The sequence below is a fragment of the Onychomys torridus genome, chromosome 16 (genome assembly GCF_903995425.1).
Source record: "Onychomys torridus chromosome 16, mOncTor1.1, whole genome shotgun sequence".
NCBI classification, from domain to species: Eukaryota; Metazoa; Chordata; class Mammalia; order Rodentia; family Cricetidae; genus Onychomys; species Onychomys torridus.
This window is the reverse complement of record NC_050458.1, coordinates 21,309,438-21,331,182: the sequence shown is the minus strand read 5'-3', so window position 1 is coordinate 21,331,182 and position 21,745 is coordinate 21,309,438. Positions and strand designations below refer to the sequence as shown.

Genomic DNA, 21,745 nt, shown 5'->3' with positions numbered 1-21,745 from the left:
TAAAGACAGGGTATTGTATATCTTTGACTAGCCTCAAACTGATAATGTAGTTGACGGTGACCTAAACCTCTGATCCTCCTGCCTCTACCTCTGGAAGGCTGGGATTAGACATGTACCACCATGTCTGATTCATATGGTGTTGGGGATGAAACTCAGGCTTTGTACATGCCTGACAACCACTCTACCAACTGAGCTACATTCCAGTCCAAATTCCTGGAAATTCTATATAGAGAAAACAAACAATATATTAGATTATGGCTTCTGAGAAGATTATTTTGGACTATAAAAAAAACAAAAAGGAGGAGGAGGGAGGAGGGGGGAGGAGGAGAAGGAGGAGGAGGAGGAGGAGGAGGAGGAGGAGGAGGAGGAGGAGAAGAAGAAGAAGAAGAAGAAGAAGAAGAAGAAGAAGAAGAAGAAGAAGAAGAAGAAGATTATAATTAAGGAGAAGTCGAATTTAAAAGGAACAAATTATCTGAATAAACACTTTCTAAAGAGAAGAACTAATGATGGCTGTGGTGATACCAGCCTGGAGTCCTAACTACTGGGAGGACTAAGGCAGGAATACAGCAAGTTTAAGGCTGGGTAGGCTACAAAGTGAGTTCAAAGCCAGCCTAGGCAAGAAGGGTTGGGGATGTAGTTCAACGACAGAGCATTTGCCTAGGATGCACAAGACCCAAGGTTCATTCCTCAGTGCTGTGAGTAAAAGGAATACAAAACAAAAATAGCTCATATACAAATGAAATATCACTCCATATCATCAGCTACTACAAGATTGTTAACTCAGTCCAGTTATAATAATAAACAGCTAATCAACACTGGCAAGGAAGTGACGTAAAAGGAACCCTCGTAACTCCTGGTGGAGTGCAAACTAGTACAGCTTCTGTGGAATGTAATACAGAGGTTCCTCAAAACCCTCAAAGCAGAGCTGCCATGATTCAGCTGCCCTGGGTAACAAGGAAGTCAGCATATAAAAGAGATACTTTGACACCCATGGTTATGATGGACTATTCATAGTAGCTAATATATGGAATCAGTGTCGGTGCATTTTATAGAGGAATGAGGAAAATATAGTGTATCTATACAACATCATATTGTTCAGGCACAAAAGAAAAATGAAGGGGGCTTGGGGAACAGCCCGGCAGGTAAAACAAGAGGATATAAGTAGCAGTGCCCCAAAGAAAAGGAAATGTGCTGGCTAGTTTTACATCAACTTGACACACGATAGAGTCATCTCAGAGAAAGCCTCAATTGAGAACATGTTTCCCTTAAGATCAGGCTGTAGGCGAGCCTGTAGGGCATTTTTATAATTAGTGATTGATACGGGAGGGCCTAGCTCACTGTGGGTGGTGCCACTTCTGCGCTGGTGGTGCTATTAGAAAGCAGGCAAAGCAAGCTATGAGAAACAAGCCAGTAAGCACTCCTCCATGGTTTCTTCATCAGTTCCTGCCTCCAGGCTCCTGCCTTGAGTTCCTGCCCGGACTTCCTTTCATGATGAACTTGTGGAAGCATAAGCTGAACAAACCCTTCCCCCTCCAAGTTGCTTTTGGTCATAGCATTTATTACATCAACAGAAACCCTAAGACAGGGAAGAGGGCAAAAGAAAGAGAGCCTAGCCTCCCAAAAAGCTTCTCTTTGACAATACTTTGGCCAGGCTGCTAGGATCCAGTCTCCGGTCCTGCCAAGCCTCGTTTTAGCACAGAATTCTGCCACATCATTTTAGAAGAATCCTCTCACCTTTGATGGCTGACTAGGCTTAATACCGAACCAAGCTCCTCAGCCTTCGTATTTGTGTGTGTTTGTGTTGGGAATTAAACTCAGGGCATGATGAACTCATTGAGCTATATCCTTAGCTTTGGTTCTCTCTCTCTCTCTCTCTCTCTCTCTCTCTCTCTCTCTCTCTCACACACACACACACACACACACACACACACACACACACACACACACGTCCCCAGTGGCTGACAACTAAGAGAATTTCATGAGCACAGTTATGGACCATGTTTACAGTCAAAACATGTCTTGACTTTCTTGTGACCCATGTATAATAAGAATCCCTTTGACCATTTTTTAACTTATATTTTTGTTTTCCCAGCTTATAAACCTATAAAAGAAACTACAAAAACCACCTGAAAAACCTCATTTACTACAGAGAAACATTTTATATTAAAAATATGAATAGCAGCTAGGCGGTGGTGGCGCACACCTGTAATCCCAGCACTCGGGAGGCAGAGGCAGGCGGATCTCTGTGAGTTTGAGGCCAGCCTGGTCTGCAGAGCTGGTCCAGGACAGGCTCCAAAGCTACAGAGGAACCCTGTCTCAAAACACACACACACACACACACACACACACACACACACACACACACACACATATATCACATTTTTATTTAACCCTTAAAGCTTTGAAGCAGAGTGACTTCAAAAGCCACTAAAATCACACACAACACTAGGATTTTGTTTTTATACTTATTTACACTCACATGTGCCTGTGCTCACTTGCCACTCACTTGTCAGAGGACAACTTGAGCAAGTCTGATTTCTCTCTTTTTTTCACCATGGGATCCTGGAATCAAACCCAGGTTGTCAAGGTTACTTATTTCCCTGGGCTATCTCTGTGGATACAAGAGGCGTATGTGTTATTAAACTTGTATTGACTCTTTTTTTTTTGAAATGGGGTCTTAGGCCATCCAGGTTAGCCTCAACTCTATGTACAGTCAAGGAGGACCTCAAACTTCTGCTCCCTTTCCCCCTACCATCCCAAGTGCTGGTGAGTGACTTCATGCTGTGCACATGCTGGGCAAGGGCTCTACCAACTGAGCCATATCCTGTTGGGGTCCACAGAGGTTTCCTAGTGAGATCTGAGCTTGCTTTACCCAGCAGGGCTGCATATGAGGATGGATTGACCATGTGCGTGGTTACCAGGTGTTTGGAAAGGGTCTGCACTTGGCTGTGTTGGTGGAGGTCTTTTGCTCCACTCCTTGGCATTTTTATAAATAGCCCTTGAGAAGAGACTGAAGGGGCCTCCTGAGGCTATCCTGTGTTTCTGTCTGTCTCTCTCCTCTATATTTCTCCCTAAATCTCTTATCCCTCAGTCCTGAAGAGTACCCTAAGGGGAGGAAAGTGGGAGCTGATCTCCCACAATATCCAAAGACTATTTTTTTTATTATTTTATTTTAAAGAACTCAAGAAGGGCAGAAAAAAAATTATTTTTCTTTAACCCTCCTCTCCCTCTTCCTTCTTATATTTTTAAATATTTATTTATTTTTGTCCAATTGTTTGCAACCTTAGGCTGACCTCCATCAATGACCTTGAATATTGTTTTTTTTTGTTGTTTTTTGTTTTTGTTTTGTTTTTTGTCGGAGCTGAGGACCGAACCCAGGGCCTTGCGCTTGCTAGGCAAGCACTCTACCACTGAGCTAAATCCCCAACCCCTGACCTTGAATATTGGAATGATGCCACCTCTCTCTATCTGAACCTGGCATCTTTCTTGACTAAGCAAATGTCCCAGCTTCCATCTTCCCCTAAGATGGTATAATCATCACTACCCTAGGGCAGCTGGGAGGACTGCAAAGATGATGTATGTAAAACTGCTCTTCTGTGTATTGCAAGGTTTAATATAATTACAGACTTAAAAGGAAAAGGCAGAAGGCTTTATAAAGTGTTGATATTGCTGAAGTGCTCTGGCCAAGGTGGAAAAGAAGGAAATGCTATGTGTGGACACGGCCAGCAGGAGCCTGATTATCCAGGCTCAGCTGCTGCAGCTGTGAGCGCTTTACCCTTGCGATTATCTCGCTTCCAGCTCTCTCCACTTACAGCTAAGATAACCAGTTGACAGCTAAGGCAGCTGGGGAAACAGTATCAGGCAAGTGTACCCACCACACTTCAAAAGTTACACAAAATCCCAAGGTTGTTACTGTTTGAGAGAAGGTGGATTTTATGGGCTAAAGAGTTTTTTGTTTATTTAGTAAGTTGCAGCATCTGCCATCCATGTGAGCTGCTGTAATACAGTTAACAAGGTTCAGATTTTATGAGCTAATGATTTTTTTTTTCTTAGCCTAGTGGGGCTAACAATAAGCATCTGGTCCTCCTCAGTGGGTAAGAGGGAGTTTCTAAAACTGCCCTGATTTGAACCTTGAATCTACTACTTTTTCTTTTTTCTTTTCTTTTCTTTTTTTTTTTTGTTGTTGTTGTTGTTTTTCGAGACATGGTTTCTCTGTGTAGCTTTGCGCCTTTCCTGGAACTCACTTGGTAGCCCAGGCTGGCCTCAAACTCACAGAGATCTGCCTGGCTCTGCCTCCCAAGTGCTGGGATTACAGGCGTGAGCCACCACTGCCCGGTAAATCTACTACTTATTAGTTCTCATCTTTAGCAGGTTATTTAACCATGTGAAAATGAGGCCGCTTGGACCAGGGAGGTGGCACAGTGGATAAAGGCACTTTCATGCAAGCCTGATGACCTGAGTTCAATCCCCACAGCTGACGTAAAGATGGAAGGAAAACACTGGACTCCTCTGACTTCCCTCTCTCTCTCTCTCTCTCTCTCTCTCTCTCTCTCTCTCTCTCTCACACACACACACACACACACACACACACACACACACTAGCATACTCATACCCTACCGCTTCCCACGGTATCATATGAACAGACAATAATAAATAACTGAGAGTGGACATGTATTGGTTACTTTTCTGTTGCTGGGACAAGCCCTATGACCAAGGGAATTTACAGAGGTTTTTGTTTGTTTGTTTGTTGGGGGGTGGGTGGGTGGGTGGGGCTTACAGCTCCCAGAGGAATAAGGGTCCATGATGGCAGCATGGAGTCATGACAGACAACAGCGGTCAGGATCAGGGAGCTGACGGCTCACATCTTCAAAGCCGAAGCAGAGGGAGCAAACTGGAAGTAGGGTGAAACCTTAAGCTCTTAAATTCCACCCCTAGTGGCATATCTCTCCCGGCAAGGCTACGTGCACTGCCTAAAGCCCAAACAGTGCCACCGACTGGGAACCAGGTGTTCAAATACTGGACCTAGGGAGGACATTTCTCACTGAAACCACTGCAGCAGATAACACCCAGCTTAGGGTGAGCAAAATAAGCATGTAAAGGACCAGATGTTACCCCAGCGGCCCATAGATAGTAGGAGCTCTATAAATGGTCACTATGATTTACAGGTGAGCAGCTCACACACAAAAGCTGGTCTCTGAGGCCATCAGAGCTGAATGTTGTGCCGAGAGCTTTTCTTAAGTGCTGTGATTCGATTCTCACCATCAGGTGATGGGGGAAAGTGCAACCTAGCATCCCCAATAAGCACTGTCTGCTTACAGGGCTGTGCGCTGGCTAGCTTCTGGAAACTTGGCGTTTTGGAAGGCTTCCTAAGTCACTGACTGATAAGGCCACTCCACCCACTTGCAACACTAAGGTACACTATATCCACAGGCAGCGTGATTCATGAGAGTGCCTGCTTTCTTTCCAAGAGTCTGGAATGCTAGCAGTCATGGCTGGTGGAGCAGGCAGTATGCAGATAGGAAGGACCCGCAGTAAAGCGCTTGGGCTCCGAGTCTCAGTAGGGCTCCCCTGGACAGAGGCTTTGGATATGTGTTACTGCCCTGCGCTGGAGGCAGGAGCCAGTGCCCTGAGACCATACAGGAAACCTGTGCCTCCACTTCTCAGGTCACATGCTCTCTTGCTGATCTTGCCATGTATTCTTGCACGATTGTCTATCTTAGCCATTATATGATGAATCTTTCTAGTGTGACACTGTCCATGTGGGGTGTTCAAAAGCTCTCTGGTCAGGAGAACTCAGAAGGATCAAATTAGAAGCTAACCTCATACATTCATAAATCTGTAGATGGGAAAGTTAAATATGGTTACTCGGTAGACAAAGCGAGGCTCAAAATCCAGGCTGTATATCCTCCACAATGGGGCACATTCTATTATGCCAGAGCCACACCAACTGCCCACATACTGGGCCAGAGAAGCTCCCTCCTCCTCCTGTTTCAGAAGAGGGCATTGAATCCTCAGGAACTGGAGTTTTGTCAGGTTGTGAACCACCACGTGGGTATTGGGAACCCAACCCAGGTCCTCTGCACAAGCAACAAGTACTCTAAACCAGAGCCATTTCTTCGGCCCCTCTTCTTCATCTTCCATAAAGGTTTCATCTAGCTTACGCCGGCCTCAAATTCACTATGTAATCAAGGGCGGCCTTGATACTTTTGAACCTCTTGCTTCTTCTACCTCCTAAATGTTGGGATTACAGACAAGTGCCACCATGCCTAGTTTTTGGGGTGTTGATCATCAGTCTGAGGGTGTCAGTCACACCAGGCAAGCATCTACCAACTGAGCTGTGCCCATAGCTCATAAGAGCTTCTCTCTTAGGCACAGTGCTTATACTTGCTACAGCCTATCTGGGCAACCTTGGCAAAACAGCTTAAAAGGCCTTGAACTTCATAAATGTTTACTATTAAGTTTCTGTACTTACATCAGTGTCCCAGAACTACTACAAAAACTATGGTGTATGTACATATGTATTTTTGAAATCAAGTCTCACTCTGTAGGCCAAGCTAATCAGAAACCTACTATGTAGGTCTAATTGTCATCCAATCTACAACCTTCTTGCTTTGGCATTTCCTCCGCCAGTACTGGTATTTCAGACATGTGCTAAGCCTCTATGGGTTTAATCAGAATACATACAATCATATGAGTGAAATACATACATATAAGCTACCTAGTATATTACAAAATATTTAGCCCAGGTGTATAGTAAACATAAATGCATTAGAAAGTAAGAAAGAGCTGGGCCTGGTGGTACAGGCCTGTAATCACAGCCTCTTGGGAGGCTGACTCAAGAGGATTGCAAATTCAAGGCCTACCTGCACTATTAAGAGTTCAAGGTCAGCCAAAGTAACCTGGTAAGACCCTGTGTCAAAAATGAAAAGTAGGGCTGAAAACTCAGGTGTGGTAGTGCACTCCTACAATCCCAGCACCCAGGAGGCTGAAGTGGAAGGATACAAGTGAGTTTGAGGCCAGCCTGGGCTATAAGGTGACTTTGGACCAGTGTGACAAATAGATTAAGATTCTTCAAAGGGTATGTGCACAAGCTGCAGGTGCACAGCTCAACACACACACACACACACACACACACACACACACACACACACACACACGATTGTATCTATACCTTAGTGGTAGAGCATTTACCTCCTATGTGTGGGGACTTGAGTTAAAAACAAAAAGAACAAATGAACTAGAAAAGTATGAACATATGTTCATCATATAGGCATTTGTAATTATGTATATATGCCTACACAGACACATGCAGGTCCATAAATATGAATGCCAGCTAATTACTCATCTAACAAGTCTTGCCTTAACAAGAGCATCACTTACCATTCATAGGCAAAGTTAAGTTCTTCCCTAGAGGGCCTGATGCTCACACTGACTAGTTTCAACCTAGGGAACCACTTTCATTCAGTCAAAGCATAAGGGGTAATTTGCTTTAACCTCTGAAATTATTATTGGCTAGACATTTCATTTTCCTACTTCTGAGTCAGTGATCTAGCAGTAAAATCTGTCGGCAAATGAGTTTACTTTCCAGATTCTACATACAGAATCTGTAGTCCTCCTACAGCTGGGGGGTCCTGCTCCCACACTCAGATTCTCTATTAATAATGCCTTGATTTTATCTGCGATGGCTCACCTGTATGGCATGGAGGCTACAGCATTATAAAACCACACTGTAATTGAGGTATAATTACTCATCCCTTGGAAATTACTTGTAAAAAACTCATAGCATCTGGTATCTTCTCTCCTGTACAGAATGAGTCAGAGACTGTAGGGTAGGAAACTGGTTTTCTCATAGAACTTGCTATCATCTGGCTTTTTCTTCCTGGAGAAAAATGATGGTAGATTCAACCCCAAAACTGTCTTGACTCTACCTGACTCCAAGTTCACACTTACTAGCAGTAATGCCCACTTGATGACTGCCACCTGAGCGGCTTCCAACCCAACTGTTTAATATAGTCATATCTTTATTTCTTGAACCCTAAAATGGAGATAAGACTAGCTGCCTTTTAGTTACCAATTCTGCATTGTACTCTTACAGCTTTGTTAAGATGGTAGATAGCGTATCAAATGCAGTAAAAATGTAAATCTTATTAGATTTAAGAGTTTCAACTAAATTCCTAAGAATACAATGATCAAGGGCTGGAGGACTGCCTCAGGTTCAACTCCCAGAACCCATCCCAAGGCTCAAAACCATCCAGTTCCAGAGGATGTGATGTCTTCTTCTGGCCTCTGTGGGTACCAGGCTTGCATGTGGGGCATATACATATATGCAGGCAAAGAACTCACACACATAAAGTATCCTCTGCTGTTTATGGATTCTTCTAGTTCCACTATATAGTCTATAGTCACAGGACTATCAGCTGCATACAGCAAGGGAACAGCCTGCAACTCCCATCTTCATTGAACTTAGTTTATCCATGGACATAGAAGGTCCTCAACAGTCAGGTGTGAGTTTAGCATGGTAGTAGTGGACATGATGGAATGCCCTGGAATACATTGGAATCCAAAGGAGCCAACGCCTCCACATTGGTGGCTTTCCAAATACTTGACCCCAGCACACAGTAACAACTAATTTTTAGATACATGACCGTATCTCACTATGTATGCCTCTCTGTAGGTACATATACTATATGAACATCAGTATTTATATCATTTGTATTATAAATAAGAGCTTTGCAAAATAACACTTGTCTACTACATAATTGTGCCTTGTTCTTTTCTACTGTAGTTGGGCTTAGTACCTTTCACGTTTTAATGTTGAAATTGATATGTAGCCAAGGATGACCTTGAACTCCTTATCTTCCAACCTCTACCTCCCAATGCTGAGATTACAGACATATGCCATCATGCTCAGCATCTTAGGTACATTCTAATCTCATGGGGATCTTGGTGAAATATAGAAGAGGTTCAGCAGAACATGGATAGGGCAAGAGTTTCTGCATTTCTATCATGTTCCCAGGTAAAGGTCCACAGAAGGCACAATGTGGGGTAAAAACGAACATGTGTATGAATTATTTGTAATGCTGGAAGTGGCTTTTGAAAATTATGGCACAGGGCCAGGGAGATGGTTCATTGGGTAAAGGTGCTTGTTGCCAATCCAGATAACCCGAGTGGAATTCTGGGAACCATGGTGGAAGGAGAAAACAGGTTCTGGCAAGTTGTCCTCTGATACCCACACATGTGTAATGGTAGGCGTGCATTTCATGACCCACTACAGGGATGCATTCTAGAGTTAGGAAAGCATTGCTCATTATTTCTCAAGTTTCATATTCTTAGGACAGAAATTCTCAGCTTGGAAGGTAGGAGCTCATGGCCTCTACTCTACTGTTTCTTTGGATTTGGGCTAAAATGACCACATGCTTCCGACTTTCTCCTCCTTGTCCCAAGCTCACACCTTGCAGGGAAATGAACTGAGTGGGCTGTTACGAAGAGCAGGACCATTAGATGAGAGCTCTGTGATTCCTCTTGTTTATGTCTACATTTGCCCAATGAGGCCATCCTCATAAGAGAAAGTAATTGGCTGAACCTGGTGGAGTTCAGCAACAGTCAGCCTTTGTGTAAATGAATCTTCCAGTCCTGTAGCCCTGCCTAACAGTGTGGCCACAGCTTCAGGTGAGACTCCCATGAGAACCACCCAGCCAAGCCTCACCCTAATTCCTGGTCCACAGAAACTGTCATTTGGTATGCTATCTGTTAAACTTGAAAGTTACTTGTTATGCAGTAAAGATAATACAATTCTTCACCAGAGGTTATACTGCATCATTACAATTTATCCCACAGGAAGAAAATGCGCACAAAGCCCTTTTGAAAGCATTCTCTCTTCACCACTCAGCTTGTATCACAGTTCATTCTCCCATCCCAAACACTACTTCCCTAAGGTCATGGACAGTAGAGCTGACAAAGAAAACTATTCATTCCGTTTGTGAATTATTTTCATGCTTATTTTTGAGAGACGATTTTGTGTAGCTCGAGCTGGCTTTGAACTTGCTATGTAGTCAAGAATGACCCTGAACGTCCAATCTTCAAAGTGACTATCTGACTGTGAGGGCCAGTTGTATATAGAACTGTGATGTGATATCATATCTAAGCAGAGCTTTGGAAGCTCCATAAGAATCTGCCTTCCTGGGCTGGAGAGATAGCTCAGCCACTAAGAGCCTTGTCTGCTCTTCCAGAGGACCCAGGTTCAACTACCTGCATCCAGACGGCAATTACGACCCCATCTGTCCCTCCAGTCCCAAGGTGATCTGACACCCTCTTCTGGCCTCTGTGGGCACCAGGCACTGATGTGGTGCAGACGCACATGTAGGCAAAACACCCACAGACATCAAATTAAAAAGACTTGGCCTCTCCTCTGTCGTGTCTGCTGAAACAACTGCAAGGTAACATATCCCTTTACACTGATCTCACAGTGATCGGGCAAGGCAAGGAACAGACTTGAACTTGACTCTCAACATAGAGGGAAGTGACACTGTCCAGAGGCACAGCTGGCTTACGGACCCGGGAATGAGTGCATGTTGTTCCAAACCACAGGTGATGGGATCATTTGTCACTGCAGCAAGCGCTGACTGATACACTCACCATGCTGTATGATGCCATGCTCCATAAGCCTCTGGCACAGCTGCTCTCCCTCTTTCCTGGTGGTGGCCTCACCTTCCTGAACCAACCAGTCTAGGAATTCAGAAGCCATGAAGGTTCTCTCATACTTCACCCCTTCCTCTTCTCTGGGCTGGAGGAGTGTAGTTTCTGGACTCATCAGTCTGGGAGGAAAAAAAAAACAAGGAAAAGAAAAGCTAATATAAATAGAAGGAAAATAGCTCATCTGAAATCGGACAACACAGGCTTCCAGGAAGTATATCGGAGGCTTCCGGGAAGTACCACACAAGAGCTGTCAGACAGACAGATGTAGCTATCATATGCGGCTACGAATGTCAATTCCAAGAGACGATCTGTGTCAGAAAAGGAACAAGATGCCTTTTCTCCTGGTATTTAAACAAAAACTAGAAACACAAACTGCCCGTCTAACATTCATAGGCTGCATTCCAGTTAGCCACCTTGAAAGGCAGTGGCAGTGCTGGGGTCTGGCTCAGCTCAGTGTTTACTGTGCCCTGAGCTTGGTTCCCAGCACCCAGCTACACTCACACCCCCAAGGGAATAAAGAAAGAAGGGAAGTGAACCAGGCTTTTTTATTGGAGGGGTGGGTGTCACCAACCAGCTCCCAAATCATGACACAGAGACTTAATATTAGTTACGAATGCTCGGCCTTATCTTAGCTCTTGTTTTAATCTGTTTCTCTTCCATCTACATTTTGCCTCGGGGCTTTTTTGCTTTCTTTCATTCTGGATGCCCTACTTTCCTGCTTCTTCCATGTCTGGCTGGTGGCTGCCTGACTTCTGGCCCCAGGCATCCCACTTCCTTTCTTCCTCCCTCTCTCTTCTCCCCTGTTCCTAGACTCCTCCTACTACTTATTCTCTCTACCCGCTAGCCCTGCCTATCCCTCTCCTGCCTAGCTAGTGGCCCTTTAGCTTTTTATTAAACCAATCAGGTGCCTTAGGCAGGCAAGGTGAAACAATAACACATCTTTACAAACAAATGCAGCATCGACAAAAGCAACCTTGACAAAACAAAACAAATGCAGCATAAAGAAATAGAACACACATATAAAGAAAGAATGGGTTAGTCAGGGCTTTTACCATGCATTGGCCTATCTTTCTAACTTGGCTCACAACATCTCTCCAATTCCACGGCCTAGACCACCATGTTAAAATAATTTCGGAGTGACTGCATGTGTCCCCACCTCCAATTTACGTGTCTGTAAAGTGATGGCACCTGGAGTTGGGGACTTTGGGCAAAAATAGCTTTTGAGACTGAAGCCCTTATGATGAGATTAGAAGAGACGTGACAGAGTCAGTATGATGGCTCAGAAAGCAAAGGCGCTGTGTGGTGGTTTGAAAAATGGCCCCCGAAAGGAGTGGCACTATTAGGAGGTGTGGCATTGTTGGAAGTGTGTCACTGTGGGGGCGGGCCTTGAGGTCTCTTTTGTTCAAGCTTCCCTCAGTGTGACAGTCAGCTGACTTCCTGTTACCTGCAAGATGTAGGACTCTCAGCTCCAGCACCACATCTGCCTGCACACTGCCATGCTACCTGACCTGATGATAATGGACTAAACCTCTGAAACTGTAAGCAAACCACCCAATTAAATGTTTTCCTTATGAGAATTGCTGTGGTCATGGTGTCTCTTCACAGCAACAGAACCCTAACTAAGACACCATGTAATGCAATGACCTTGCTTCCCAGAATAAAGAATCCATTCAGTATAACACTGGAACAGTGTTATATACAGTGACCATCTATAGACAATGATGCAGTTCCCTGCATCTTCATGGAGAAGCTGAGTCTGTTCTAACATCCTCTGAAACTGTGACTAGCCTCATGACAACAGGATGAAGCAAAGTGACATATAATTGTAACAGGAGGCTTCCAAACAAATGTCAGCCTTTACCTGGGGGTGCCACCCAGAAATGACCCTGGAAGAAGTAGGTGTAGGCTCCTAGGAAGCAAGGCAATAGCCAGGGCCAACTCTCAGAAGCATGACGGAAGCCATCTGGGACCTGCCAGCCCACCAGAAACCCTCTGTCTGACCCACCAGCAACCACACAAAGGAGCCCAAGAGAAACCAGCAGAGCGACTCCAATGTGACACATAGAACTGGAAGAAACAGGACATCAGGGCTGTTTGAACTACTAGTAGTTTTTGGATAAATGACCAATGAAACACACTGATATAAATGGAGAATGAAAAAAAAATGTGTGATATACTGCGCATCTCTGAACACTTGAAATAGCATTGCCAAGACCTAGAAACAAAATTACATCAGAGAAACCCCTGAAGAGCAGAGCTGGGAGCCTGTGTTGGTGATGAGAATCCAGCAGGGATGGCAGAAGGACGCACACACAGGACCAGTAAGGACCACCACCCTTCCTCCACTTCTGTAGATACTCACGTTATTGTGAATGAAAATAGAAGAAGAAACACCAGTCTCTCAAGTTTTCCTATTTTATATGTTACTTCCTGTGAGAATTCTCAGATCTATATAAATCTGGACACTGTATTTCTTCTAGAACCACCAAGAAATCATCTGTTTACTTGAAAGTGAACATTTAGAGGTCATGGGCCCCATATGAGCTGTTTACAGGTGTTTCCTAACATAACCTGTTTAACCCCCACCCCCCGCCAAAAAAAAATTGCTGATGAATAAATTAAGCTACACAGCATTAAACGACACCCTCACAAAGCTAGGTGTGGTGGCGTATGCCTTTTATCCCTAATGCTCAGGAGGCTAAGATGAAAGGTTCTCTCATCCATGACCAGCCTGGGCAACACAGTGAGACTCTCTCTACCTTAAAAAAAAAAAAAATGCTCTTTAAATAAATAAATAAGTAAAACCCTCTCCACAAGTTGATGATTTGCTGGGTAAAGGTGCTTCCCCTCCTAGCCTGAAGCTCTGAGTTCTGTCCCATGGAAGGATTGAACCTATTGCTGAAAATTATCCTCTAAATATCATAGCATGCACACATGTACACACAAAATAGATGAATAAATAAGTAATGTCATTAGAATGATTTTTTTTAAATTCTCTTTCTAGCGCAGGCTCTTAGCCTTCAGCTCTGTTTCGGCTTCTTCCTGCACGGCCACTTTCCTCTTAGGGTGTCAAGAGGACAAGCGGACAGGGTTACTCCATGCTGCTTCTTGTAACCAGAAATACAACCTGCCCTGTCCTTTAGAATTCCTGCTAAGCAGCTGGTGGCCTCTGGACAAGAGGCTGGCGAGCTCCTCCTGCCATTGAAAACCCCCAGAGTCCTCAGCTCATCTCCACTCATTTCCCTTACAATCCAGGAAAGTCCTCATCCCGGTTCCTCTTTTTAAGACCAAGTCTTAGTATTTAGATGAAGTCTCCGTGTTAAGGCATGAGTTTGACTGACTACTTGTTCTGTTCTGGTATATAAAAATAAAATTGGCTCTGCAGTTAAGAGCACTGGCTGCTCTTCCAGAGGACCCAGGCTCAATTCCCAGCACTTACATGGTTGTTTATGGCCATCTATGACACCAGTCTCAGGGGATTTGACATCCTCTTCTGACATCCATAAGCATCAGACACTCACTTGATACACAGACATACACGTAGGCAAAACATTCAAACATTGAGTATGATAATATATTTTTTTTCGAGACAGGGTTTCTCTGTGTAGCTTTGCGCCTTTCCTGGAACTCGCTTTGTAGACCAGGCTAGCCTCGAACTCACAGAGATCCTCCTGGCTCTGCCTCCCGAGTGCTGGGATTAAAGGCATGCACCACCACCGCCCGGCGATAATAATTTTTTTAAAAGAAGAAAAAAATTTACACTCAAACTTGGTGGCTTGAAACAACCACCATTTAACTATCTCTTAAGTATTCTGCAGGTTGGCTGGGATTTAATTTGGCAATACCTCTGTGGCTCTAGGAAGGAGGCCACTCACATAATTGTGTGAAGGGGTGGCCAGAGCTGGATATTCAACCCTGCACTAACTACATCTTGATACAGCCCCTGTCCTGGAAGGCAACCCGAGCTCCACACAAGGCAATACCGGGCTCCAGGAAGCAGAAGCAGCTGCTGCCTGGATGCTGACTCCACCTCTTCCTTCTCCTCCCTTCACTCCACTTCTGGCTTTATTCTGCTGTAACTCATACATCATATGATGACTCACTGAGCTGGTACAATTCAGTGGTTTTCACTATGCAGCAACCCACACAATCCATGTGAGAGCATTTTCATTCCCCAATTTAAAAACAAACAAACAAACAAACAAAAACCCCACAGCTATTAACAGACTATATAGCCCAGGCTGGTCCAGCTCTCTGCATGCCCCTGCCTCTGCCTCCCAAATGCTGTAAGTATAGGTATGCACCACCATACCTGTTTTTCTGTTTTAATATTATATGGTTTTTGTTCATCCCAGCTTTAGAAGCAATAGGTTATACATACATACAGCATAGCCTATACTCTTTAGGTTTGTGTAAGTATACCGCATAATGTTCACACAACAACAAACTCACCAAATAACAGATTTCTCTAATTATGTCATTAAGCAATACATGAGTGTACAAGGGTTTTGTGTGTGTACATTTCAATTTTTTCTTCATTATATACCCAAAAATGGAATTGCTCAGCCATATGGCAACTGTTCAGCCTTTTGAGAGACTACCAGACCTTCCCAAATTTTCCACATTCTAGCCAGAAAATCATTATCATCTGTTCCCTTTCATTATAATCATCCCATGGGTGTGATGTTGTATCACATTGAGGTTTTGATTGGTATGACCCTGATAACTAATGACTTTGATCATTTTTCATGCATCTATTGTCCATTTTCCATATCTCCTTTGGGGAAAAAATGGCTTATAGGTCCTCTGCTTATTTTGTCATTGATACAGTCTCTTAAAGCCAAGGATGATCTTAAACTCCTAATCCTCCTGCCTCTACCACTCAAATGTTGAGGTTACAGACCTGTACCACTATACCTGGCTGGCTATGACTCTTTATTATTGAGTTTTATGAATTCTTTACATGGTCTGAAGGTGAAAGTCTTACTAGAAATACAGTGTTTAAATATTTTTCTCCTACTGTGATTTATCAGTTCCCATCTTTTATAGCACTGATCATAGCAAAGGTATTTAATTCCATCTATCTCTCTTACTTTGTTGATTTTGCCTTTACCTTGCCCAAGCACAAGAGGTTTTTGGGGTTTTTCCCCCCATTTCTTGTTCTCTTTTCTTATATTTAGTTCAATGACACAGTTTGACTCAGTTACATAAGGTGTGAGGTAAGGCGCCAATTTCATTCTTGCATGTGGCTATCCAGCTGTCTCTGTACCAGGAGAGTATTTTCTCCCTGTTGTATCTTGGCATTGCTGTCAAATGCCAATCAACCATGACAGCCTTACTGCCTATGCTCGAAGGTCAGAGAATATCATCAGGGAGAGGCAACATACGTGCCATCTCTTTAGAGAACCACAAACCTGCCAAGACGGAATGTCAGAAATGCTTGGGGTGATCGTCAGGGAATAAATGCAGTTGGCGTATTGTAGTCTCCAAATGGTACTTGAAATAACTGTAGCTCATCACAGTTCTGTGTTATCTCTATCCCCATCTATGTACTCAGCCAGCACTTGCATTGTCTCTATTTACTTATCTACACGGTACTTTTTTTTTTAAAGTATGAGGTCTCAGATCAGAGAAGTACTTGTATGCTCACTTGGCTGTTTGACTAATTCTCCACATGTAAAGTGGGAAGAGTCATGGTGTCTAGAGTCAGAAAATGGCTCCGTTACTAGGCAAGCCTGATGCCCTGAGTTTGATTCCTGGGACCCACATGGGAGAAGTGAAAACTGACTCCCCCCAACGGTCCTCTCATCTCCACATGTACCCCATGGCACATGTGCACACACCACACAGAAAAATGTAAGGATCTAAATATATCAAATACAGACAAAATATAATAATTTAAAACATAATTGTGCCTAGTTGGGAACTTTTTGCATAGTTTAAATATGATAATGCAGACAGATAGTGCCTGGTCAGACTCAGTGGCTGATGCCTGTGATCTCAATATTCAAAAGGAGACTGAGACAGGAGGATTACTGTAAGTTTGAGACTAGTTGGAGCTACAAGTAAGTTCCAGGCTGGTGTGGGCTATAGTATAATATCCTATAACGACCCCACGCCTCAAAAAAAAAAAAAAAATCACTGTGCCTAGTATATCAGAAACCTGTACTACAAACCTGTAAAACAAATTTAATCCTGTGGATGATGGTGACTGTGTTAAAAGTTTTATGGGTCTATGATGGGGTGGGGATGGATTCAAACCCCACTTTGCATCAAAATGAAGATTCTTTATATAATTCCATTAACAAGGGCATTAATTCCATTTTTAGTTAGTAATCCAAAGTACGGCTATTGCCCTAGAACATCTTCCCTTTTATGAAGCAAATTGATCTTTAGTAAAGCTATTCATATGCTGCACCATAATAATGGCATAAAGCCATACAGTTCATCGACACAGTTACACATGGCTGAGCCTCGACTACTGCCAACACTCAGCAGATTCTGCTCATGCTTCTGAGCTCATTTCCACCTCTTCTGATGTGTACCCGAGTCAGAGTTCCCAGATTCATGTGAACCCAGAGGAAAGACCATACAATAGAAGGAACTACCCCATTCCGGTGCCAAAATAGGAATAGAAATGAGCTGATACCGATCTCCTTGCATGTTGAAAAAAATTCAAAAGGGTCAGGCAAACCTTGTGTCATGTGGGAATATATGAGAATTGTGTGAAGGGCCAAAAGTTGGGGCAAGTAAGACATGGTAGTGAATACTTCCAGCACTCAGGAGGATAGAGGCAGGAGAATCAAGAATTCCAGCCCATTTCCTGCTACATAAAGAGTCAGATGCCAAGCCAGGTATAGGGGTGCACATCTTTAATCCTGGCACTTGAGAGGTAGAGGCAGATGAATCTTTGTGAGTTCAAAACCAGCCTGGGATACAGAGCATGACCTCCCAATGCTGGGGCAGGAGGACCATGGGTGAGGCCAGCTGGGGTTACATAGCAAGCCTGGGCCATAAAGTAAGACATGGCCTCAAAAGGGGGACATATTTAAAAAAATAAAATGAAGTCATGTTAATATGAGGATCGATCATCCTATATACATCACAACTGTGACTGAAAATTAAATATATGTTCACTAAGATATTAATAGTTACCTCTGGTGGTAGGCTGGTAATGATTTCTTTTTATCCTGACATAGTTCTCCATAACTCAAATTCCTCCCCAAGTCACTTGCCCTACACTTTTGACCAAAGAAAGTTTTAATCAATCAAGAAGTCAAAATACAGTTAGGCTTATGGTTAACCAGATGCTTGGCTACTGAAAAAAAAATGCTTCTATTACTGTCCTGCATAATAAACTAGTTTATTTAAATGATAGTTCATTAATTTTTTATTTTTTTTGAGCTGAGGACTGAACCCAGGACCTTGCGCTTGCTAGGCAAGTGCTCTACCACTGAGCTAAATTCCCAGCCCTAGTTCATTAATTTTATCATATATAAACTAGTTTATAATAAACTAGGCATAAATTATATACATGTGTTTTGAATGCACGATTCTGACTGACTTGTTTAATTAGTAAGATAGTATTGATTAGGGATAAATGCTTACATGAGGATTGGAAGTTTTAAGTACTCTGTTAACTTCAAGAACATGGATTTATGTACTTACGTATGCATATCTATTGCTATATTGTTCATAGTTAGATTGTGAACTAGTAAACTGACGACTATTCATTAATATTTATGAGTGTAAACACTGCACACTGGGAAAAGTGAGAGAATGGGGGAAGACAACACTGGACAATGACAATAAATGTCCTCTGCCCCATCATCGCCCCCATGTACGACATGAAACAAAGTATATTCACTCTCCCCTATATACCACAATCCCTCTGTTCTTAACAGCTTTTTTTCCTCCTTCCTCTTCTGGAGGCATCTAAACTATTCCTCACAAGTAGGGCTCAAGCCAAGCATGACAACTCACATTTGTAATCTCAGCATTCAAGACTGAAGCAGAATGACTTTCATGAGTTTGAGACCAGCTGAGGGTATCTGATGAGTTCTGGCTTGCGCAGCCTGGACTACGTCGTGAAAATCTCCCTCAAAACACCAGGAGAGTGGCTGGCCCCATGATTCGGGATGTTTACTGCACAAAGGAACCTGGCTTTGGAGAAAAGGAGAGCTGAGAGCTAGGCCCAGTGGCTCATGCCCAGTGCTTCATGGAGATGAGGGCCGCTCTAGCCAGAAGGAAGGGGCAGAGGAGTGGAGGGAGGTCTCACATCAAGCACAGAACTACAATCTTGTTTTCCACCATTAGTGAAGTCCTCAAGTCTCCACCGAAGTATCTAAACTAAGCTGCAACCTACATAACCCTTTAACTCCTTCTCCCTAAACAAAATTAAAACAACAAAAAAAAATAACTTTCAAAGACTGAACTTAAAGTCGTGTTTTTTTTCTTCTATATTTATTGTGTATGTGTGTGGACCCCATCACACACACACACACACACACACACACACACACACACACACACACGCACACGCGCACACACACACACACAAAAGTGTGCAGGATATCACTTTGTAACCCAAGCTGTCTTGGAATTACATGTATCCTGGGTGTGGTGGTTTATAGGTAAAGCCCACATAGACTTGTTTGAATGCTTGGCCCATAAGGAGTGGCACTATTTAAGGAAGTGTGGCCTTGTGGGAGTAGGTATGTCCTTCTCGGAGGAAGTGTGTCACTTTGAGGGTCACATATGTTCAAGCTAGGCCTAGTAGGAGTCTTCACTTCTGCTGCCTGAGGATCAAGATGTAGAACTCTCAGCTACCTCTCCAGTGCCATGTCTGCCTGTACACCACCATGCTCCCTGCCATGAGGATAATGGACTAAACCTCTGAAACTGTAAGCCAGCCCCAATTAAATGTTTTCCTTTATAAAAATTGTATGGTCCTGGTATCTCTTCATAGCAATAGAAACCTAGACTAAGACACTGGGCTAGACTTGAAATTTGGCCATACTCCTGTTTCAGATGCCCAAGTACTTAGATTATAGATGTCAATCACTACACAGAGCTCAACTTTTGCTTTGTTTTGTTTTGTTTTTTGTTTTGTTTTGTTTTGTTTTTCGAGACAGGATTTCTCTGTGTAGTCCTGGCTGTCCTCAAATTCAGAGATTTACCTACCCCTGCCTCCCTAAGTGCTGAAATTAAAGGCTTGCATTACCACACCCAGCTTGAGCTCAACTTTTAATATTCCTTTTTTCTTTTTTGCAGTAACAATACAAAAAGTATTGAACCTAAGATCTCATGCTTGCTAGGAAAATGCCCCAACTCTGAGCTACAGTCTCAACTGCACCCCCTTTTCTTCAGAAGCAGAGTTGGGGATCACTGAGGGGTGATTATAACATTTAAGCATGGTATTTAATAGAAGGACACTCATGAGAAGGACTGTACAAATGCAAGGCATGGGTGCAGCTTCTCAAGACAATGTAGTCTAGCCCCTGCCTTAAGATAGGGTCTGGGGGGGGGGGTTGGTTAGCTCAGTGGTAGAGAGCTTGCCTAGCAAGTGCAAGGCCCTGGGTTCAGTCCTCAGCTCTGTCAAAAAAAAAAAAAAAAAAAGGTAGGGTCTCATGTAATTCAGGCTGATCTCAAACTCTCCAGTGTAGTGGAGCTAGCATCAATTCCCTAGTCCTCCTGTGTCCATTTCTCAGCTGAGGAAGTACAGGCTTGTGATATCATATGCTTCTTTTTTTCCCTTTCTTTCTTTCTCTGCTTTTAACACAGTCTGGCTAAATAGCCCAGGGTAGCCTTGAACTCAGGAGAGCCTCAAACTCCTTACATTGAGTCTCCTGCTCCAACCTCTTGACTGCTATGATTATAGATAGGCATAAGCCATCACACCCGGTTCAATATTTAGTCTAAGTCTATCTATCTATCCATCCATCTATCTATCTATCTATCTATCTATCTATCTATCTATCTATCTGTAATTTATCTATCAACCACCTATCTATATCTATCTCTCTCCAGGCCCCAGCCCTTCCTTCTTATGTTAACTTCCCAGTGCTCAGCCGGGGAGCGGTCCTTAGCATTGTTCTGGGGAGTGAATGAACGTGTGGGAAAACGTTCTCTTCTTTGAGATAATAATGAAAGTTGGGAAACAGAGGAAGAGAGAGGAGATGTTCTTCAAGTTTATTGATATGGATACTGCAGGCTGAGAGCAGAAAGCAAGCGTATCTCTATCTATCTCTGTCTGTCTATCTATCTATCTATCTATCTATCTATCTATCTATCTATCTATCTAACTATCATCTATCATCTATTTCTACAGAACTGGCATTTGAACCCAGGGCTTTGTACATGCTAGGCAAACTCTTGAGAGTCGTTGTCCACATTTTTTTTTTTTTTTGAGACAGGGTCTCTCATTGGTCTGAAACTAAGTTAGCTGGCTAGTGAGCTGCCAACATCCTCTAACTTCTACCCCCATGCACTGAAATTACAAGTGTGCCATCATACCTGGGTTGTTGTATTTTTTTATCATGGGGGCTTCTGGGGGGTTGAATTGACTAAGCTCTCTCTAGACTACCCACTTAGCTCTTTATTTTACATGGAGTCTCTCTGCATTAGTCAGGTTGGCCTTCAACTTGCTGGAATCAGAGGCCTACACATCCTGGACAGGTATAATACATGATTTTTACCCCTCCAACCAAACGAGAAACTCCTAAAGACAGAACACCATGGTGTCCTAAACGTTTCTATTTCTTAGAAAACTAAATTGAGAGGAGGTAAACATTAGATGTTTAATAAATATTTCCTACCCAGCTGAGGGAAAGCTAAGCAAGTATCACTGGCAACAGTCATGGGACGTGACTTCTCTCTGAAGGATAATGGCCCTTCCTCTTTGCTTGCTATTTTGAATTAGATGGAAGCAAAGAGAACACTAATATTCTGAAAGCTAAGCTGTAATTTTCACATTCCCCAGGGTTTTTAGTGTTCTCTGAAGAGTCATTTTCAGAACCTGTGTGCATCTGAAAAAGAAGCCACTATGGA

At 43.2% G+C, this 21,745-nt stretch overlaps 1 protein-coding gene across 1 annotated transcript in view; it reads right to left on the bottom strand.

Moving 5' to 3' along the window:
* Deptor (DEP domain containing MTOR interacting protein) overlaps positions 1–21,745 on the bottom strand; it is a 155,261-nt gene that overhangs the window by 59,824 nt on the left and 73,692 nt on the right. Inside the window, exon 4 of the mRNA XM_036208305.1 lies at positions 10,637–10,815. Within this exon, the coding sequence (XP_036064198.1) occupies positions 10,637–10,815 (179 nt within the window). The remainder of the gene's footprint in view (positions 1–10,636; positions 10,816–21,745) is intronic.